A 6,788-nucleotide genomic window follows, 5' to 3' on the forward strand; every position below is an offset into this window, starting at 1 on the left:
ATTGCACACACATTTACAACATATCTAGTGTATGTTTGTTGACCTCGGGTTATAATTTCTCAGATGATTATTCGTCGGATATCCTGCGTAATTTTAGGGTCGATATGCGTAATTGGATAGTTAACGAACAAGAAAAAAAATATAACAAACTTAAAAGCATATATGTTTTTTTTGGTTATTTTTGTGATTAGTCGTAAAATTTAATAAATAAATAGTAGTAAATCAAATTTCTTTTACTAATTTTGTTAAGATCGCATAAACTATAGTTGCAAGATATATATTGGGAAGTTGCAAAAGTCACCCTTTGCTTTTGTTGTTTCCAGTTTATGTCTCTAGCAAAGCAAAGCGACTGATACGGAACCAAAAGCAGCGTGGATCCTCATCCTTCCGTCCTCGTTGGCAAGCCATAGCCTTTTTCTCTCTTCTTCTTGGCTCAATCTTGACTCCGTAGTCCGTTTCCTTCTACTTCATCGCCGTCGTATACCGCCGGAGATATCAATTAAATCACATAGACGCCCACAGCCACACAGCAACGTCGGATCGTTGTTCTCATTCATCGCTCCCTGAAAATTCACGCAGATGGCGATGACAGTTGAAGGTGAGCCACTTCTAATTTTCAGTTGCAGTTACCTTCTTCATCCAATTGTATTGTTCGTTTTTTGTTAATTTAAACCTAGAAGTTGATGATGATGTTATTTAGAAGCCGTGTGGGTAACAGTCGCAATCGAATTTTGGGGCTAATATCCAAGTTCAAATTGATAGCAGTTTTAACTTCTATTTTTGATCAAATACGGATCAACACATCAAAGATCGTCAAGAAGTACAACAAAACAAATAGATATATGTAGGCGTATGATTTGTTATTAAATCCAAAAGTCAATTTTCACCTCTGGAATGGAAGGCATACAAGCTTGTTATGCATTACTCATAATACTATTAGGAGGTTGCTTAGGGTTAACTGAGTACAGATTCTAAGAAGTTAGAGAACATTAAAACAACTCTATGCAAGCTTTACTGGAACTTCGTTTCTATCTGGGTATGAGAGAAGCCAAATAAAGGGCACATAAGACATTAGACATGGATTGGTTTGTACTTTGTAGTTGCATTCAATATCTGGGAGTGGTGAAACACTTTCAGGTTTTCAATTCCCAAAGTATTTACATAGCTGTTTCATTTATGTTTCTTTTTCTCTCAACTTGTTCATAGAGAAAGAATAGTTCCAATCTCGGAAAATAATTAGTTTCCTGATAGGTGTTTGTAGCCTTATTCTCACATACTTCTAGATAAAGTTGGTTTGCTTTATCCTTTTTTATAGAAATTAATTTCTTCATTCCAGTCATCTTTTACTCTGCCTGATTTTGACTTTTCTCCCTTTTTTTGCATGTGTGCTATTGCTCTCGTGGATCATTACCTAACTCTACAGTGTAAGCTCTTAATCTTTAAGACACAAGTATATATATATATATATATATATATATATATATATATATATATATATATATATATATATATACACACACACACACACACACACACACACACAACAAATCAATGAAAGTACATTGCTATTTCTTGCATTTAATGTTTGACAGAGATCTCTAACACCACATTTCTTTTAAGGCTTGCTGGACTTGCCCTTATGTTTTCATCTAGTTTCCTTCTACAAGTTCTGGTAGGGTTAATTGTATAAAATAAAATATTGGTGTAATAAAACATCTAGTTTAAAATATAATTTATTTGGTTTCAGGCTTGTGCAATATACAGCAACTGGTGGCCAATGTTATCAGGTATTTAACATTTTTACATATTAGTTTTTTGCATTTTAGAAAAATTAATTTGTTGAACTAAATTATCATTTTGCAGCACTTATGTATGTATTGGTCCCTATGCCATGCATGTTCTTTGGTGGCGGGTCCACTGAATATTTACTCACACGGGATGGCGGCGGGTAACTATTTCTCTTCTCAAATATTGCTAAAAATAGCAACCTACTTTCATTCGTTTTTTTATTATTATTTTAGAATCATACTTTTTTTTTTAATAAAGAAATAGATGAAATATATATATGTTCCTATTTGTTTTAAGTTGATAAGTTGTGAGATGACATGTATGACAGGTGGATAGATGCTGCAAAATTCCTAACAGGGGCATCAACAGTGGGGAGTTTAGCGATCCCGATAATTCTAAGGCATGCACATCTGATAAGCACTGGAGCAATGTTGATTGAATTCATGTCTTTTTTTATATTTGTGTGTACTGTTATGTGCTTTCATCGGGCAAGTCTTGAAGATGAATGGTGATACACGAAAGTCGACAACTATCAACGTCAACAAATTAAAAATATGTAAATCTAGAAAAAGGTGTGACTTAATTTTGTTTTGACTTACATTTGTGTTGAAAATTGAAATGACTAGTCTTTTCTTTTGGTTGGAGCTTGGAGAAGTAAAATGCTGTAAAAACAAAAGAGAAAACTACAAAAATGGTCCATGTGGTTTGTTGCTTGCTTGGGATGATGTTCTAAAAAGTTTTCAACTTCCAAATGTAGTTTGATAGTTGCCAATGCCTTCATTTTGGTATTTTCAGTTAATTACTATTATTATTTATCTGTATATTATTATTATTATTATTATTATTATTATTATTATTATTATTATTATTATTATTATTATTATTATTATTATTATTATTATTACTGGTTATTAGTTATTGCAAAGTGCACAAAAACCCCTCAAATTTCTTCCTCACAAACCTAAATAAAGAAACTCGTGAAAGGATGGAGGTTTGTAGGATACGTTTGGTCTATTAATATTTAGGGTATGTTTGATAGTTGTTGATTGGGTTAGATTTGGACGACTTAGAAACTCTAGATTTTGAGTTTACCTTTGAATTAAACTTGGTTTTTATCTTTTGAGTTTGTCTCGGAATTATATTTGATTTTTTGATTATGCATTTGACTGATTGTACTAATTGGTGAAAGTCATCATATTACCGTTATGGTCTATCTTGTGTAGAGATAAAATACATCTACTGACTATTAGATATAATAAATATGATGGTAAATATAAAACAAATATTACAAATTCGTAAAAGAATCAATAAACGGGTAATACAGTCATTTGAATATGAACCAGAATGGATATAATTGCAAAAACCAACTAATTGAACCAGTTTTTTCTAATTTACTTGTTTGTTTATAATGCCAAAATTTTAAGATTGTTATTTTCACATCTTTACATGGTGTTTTGTTAAATCAATGATTTACATAAATACATCATATAAATGATATGATCACTAAAGTGGAACAAAAGTATGAGAACATCTACAACATTTGAACAAGTTCCTGATAATATGTATTTTCCCTTGAATACATATTCATTAACGAGAGCATACATAGGCTGAATACATACATTGGGCTAACAATACTAGTATATATATATATATATATATATATATATATATATATATATATATATATATATATATATATATATATACTGAATACATACATTGGGCTAACAATACTAGTATATATATATATATATATATATATATATATATATATATATATATATATATATATATATATATATATATATATATATATATATATATATATATATATATATATATATCAATGTTGTAAAAATCGTTCAGCGATAGCTCGGCAGTCGACTGAGGTCAAGCGATTAATCGGTTTGGCGGGGATTAATCAGAGGATTAATCGGGGACCATAAATTACTAATAAAAGTATTTTAAAACTTAATATATCCTAATAAAAAATAGTATTTGAAAATTTAATTTTTTAAATTTTGAAATTTTGAAATATTTGGTATAATATTTGAAAATTTGAATATTTAAAAATTTAAAATTTTGAAGTTTTTAAAATTTTGGTGTAATATTTCAAATTTTCAAATTTTCAATTTTTTAAAATCTTCCCGCCGAGGACCGCCTAGCCTGAGTTTGACCGATATTGACCAATTTCCGTCAAACACCCCTAATCGTAATCAGTTGTAGACCACCTAGCGCCTAGGCCGATATTTACAACACTGATATATATATATATATATATATATATATATATATATATATATATATATATATATATATATATATATATATATATATATATATATATATATATATATATATATATAAGGAGAGGTTCAAATAAGAACCAAAAAAGATTAAGAACTCTAAGAACCTCCATTTTATAGTTATTAAACATATGAATGCTTATTAAACATTTAAAAATCATTTTTTTCTTGTCTTTTTTGATAAGAAAATGACAAATTCATAATTTTACACTTTAATATTTTCATTTGCATTGTAACACAAAATATATATATTACATAATTTCATATAGTCCATTTACAGTCTAATACACAAAATTCACAACTTAATACAATTAATTTTACAATAATTCAAAATTTCAAAGAAGTCAAACACAAATTTTACTATCACCAACCACTACAACACACTGTCACCAAACACGTGTGTCACCGTTGTAACCATCATTTTCTTCCAAATTCGATCTGTATACAAAATCATGATTAACAACTTAAATAGTATATTCACAGTTTAATAAACTTATTAATTCACTAATTTAGAGTTTAATGCAAAACAATTATAAAAACTATTACATTCTTACATATTTAAACAAGAAAATTAATACAACCATTCATACATAAATAATTTATATTTTAACGAAAAAAATAAATAAAAAGTTCACAACTTAATACAGTCAATTCACAGTTTAATACACAAAATTCATAGATTAATACAATAAATTTATAGTTTAATATACAGAAATATTATATTTTAACTTGTATACCTTTAAATATGAAGGCTAGTGTTTCTTTTAAAGTTTAATTTATACAATATTAATAGTTTATACTTTATACAATTTATTTAAATTTAGAGAAAATCATATATATATATATATATATATATATATATATATATATATATATATATATGTGTGTGTGTGTGTGTGTATATATATATATATATATATATATATATATATATATATATATATATGTATAATGATTCTTTTTTTTAAACACAAATTTTTTTAAAAAAAATCATAGCTTAATATAGTTAATTCACAGTTTAATACTGTGAATTCACAATTTAATATACAAAATTCACCATTTAATATAATAAATTTACAGTTTAATATAGAAAATTCATAACTTAATACAGTTAATTAATAACTTAATACAGTCAATTGTCTCTTAAAAAAACTTAATACAATCAGTTTAATACAATCAATTCACAGCTTAATACATAAAACTAGTAGTTTAATACAATAAATTCACAGTGTAATACAGTTTAATACACAAAACTTATATATTTACAACAATATTCTCAGCTTAAAACTTATATTTATACATTCATATCTGGATGCATTTGTGTATATTAAAATGTGAATTTATTATATTAAGTTCTGAATAAAATTCACAGATTAATACACTAATTTCACAACTCATTTACACATAAAATTTAGATTTGGATAAAAAAAAATCAGAATTTACAGTTTGATGAAACATTTCAGACACTAATTCATAGCTTAATTCCATATTTCAAACACTAAAATGCACAACTTATTGCAAAAAAAAAAAAAAAAAAACAAAACAAAACAAAAAAAAAACAAAAAAAACAACAAAAACAAAATTCATAACATAATACACGCTTCAGACACTAATTCAAAGCTTAAAACAAAATTTTAAACACTTATTCAGAACTTAAAAACTTACAGATCTCGTTGAGGCATTTCATCAAACACCTTGTGTGCACATTATTTCCAGATCTGATGTGATTTACAGATCTAAGATTGTCATATTCCTTAGAGTCTTCGGATATTCAGGATCTGATCTTATTACCGTATAGATCATTATCGAAGCAGATCTGAAGCAACATGAAGACAGTGTTTGGAGGAGAAAACGAAGGATGTGGTGGAGATAAGCAGAAGGAGGAGGAGGTGTCGGTGGTGGAACATATCTGATATGTGGAGATGCTAGTGGTGGTGTTTATGGCGGAGCAGAAGCGAGAGGAGTGAAAAGAGGTTGCGGTCATTGGAAAATCACAGATATAGAAGATCTGGTGCAACGACGTTCAGAAATTGCAGATTTGAAAGATATAGTGTCGTGATAGTCAGAAAAACATTGATCTGGAGGTTGTCGGATAATTATAGATATAGAGGATACAGAAAAATTACAGAGCTGGACATCGAGAGTGGCGGAGGTAGTGGAAGAAAGACAATGCAGGGACGCGACGGTGGTGGTGGTAAGGTCGTCGGCAATAGTGGCTGCAGTAGGTGGAAGGTGGTGTTCAGTTTTGACCAGAATTTCCCTTAATTAGTTGGTTCTTAGGTTCTTAATATTTTTTGGTTCTCATTTGAACCTTTACCTATATATATATATATATATATATATATATATATATATATATATATATATATATATATATATATATATATATATATATATATATATAATATCCGCTAACATCCACCCCCACCCCCACCCCAGTTTTATCGGGAGGAGAATTCTGAACTTTCAAACTGGTGTTGAGTGGAAGAAGGCGCGTAAAAAGCTCTACCTGCGTTACAGGCTACTAGATCACAAACAAAATGAACAATGACTGAGTATATATAGAGGGCCAAGGTGGGTCACATGACCCACCTAAGTTCTTTTCTTTTATAACAAATATAAAAAATATATGTGACCTACTTTAAATTTTATGAGTGAACCATTTTGCAAAAATATAGAGATAAAACAAGACTT

The 6,788-nt window shown here is 28.4% G+C and overlaps 1 protein-coding gene across 1 annotated transcript; it reads left to right on the forward strand.

The window, feature by feature from the left end:
• The first annotated feature begins 295 nt into the window (after positions 1–295).
• On the forward strand, positions 296–2,505 carry LOC111921005 (vacuolar protein sorting-associated protein 55 homolog). Its single transcript, XM_052763667.1, has 5 exons — positions 296–598; positions 1,424–1,672; positions 1,748–1,787; positions 1,864–1,948; positions 2,117–2,505. Exons 2-5 carry the CDS (start codon positions 1,640–1,642, stop codon positions 2,298–2,300), a joined length of 342 nt encoding a protein of 113 aa, XP_052619627.1. The 5' UTR covers positions 296–598; positions 1,424–1,639; the 3' UTR covers positions 2,301–2,505.
• The last annotated feature ends 4,283 nt before the right edge of the window (positions 2,506–6,788 follow it).

Source organism: Lactuca sativa, chromosome 5 (assembly GCF_002870075.4).
Source record: "Lactuca sativa cultivar Salinas chromosome 5, Lsat_Salinas_v11, whole genome shotgun sequence".
In the NCBI taxonomy this organism is placed as follows: domain Eukaryota; kingdom Viridiplantae; phylum Streptophyta; class Magnoliopsida; order Asterales; family Asteraceae; genus Lactuca; species Lactuca sativa.

What these genes read in the sequence shown, in the direction of transcription:
- LOC111921005 (XM_052763667.1), top strand. Translation starts at nt 1,640, where the DNA reads ATGTTTTCATCTAGTTTCCTTCTACAAGTTCTG. An exon ending in GTTTCCTTCTACAAGTTCTG is followed by an intron (nt 1,673 to 1,747) that starts GTAGGGTTAATT and finishes ATTTGGTTTCAG; the next exon opens with GCTTGTGCAATATACAGCAA. An exon ending in CTCACACGGGATGGCGGCGG is followed by an intron (nt 1,949 to 2,116) that starts GTAACTATTTCT and finishes CATGTATGACAG; the next exon opens with GTGGATAGATGCTGCAAAAT.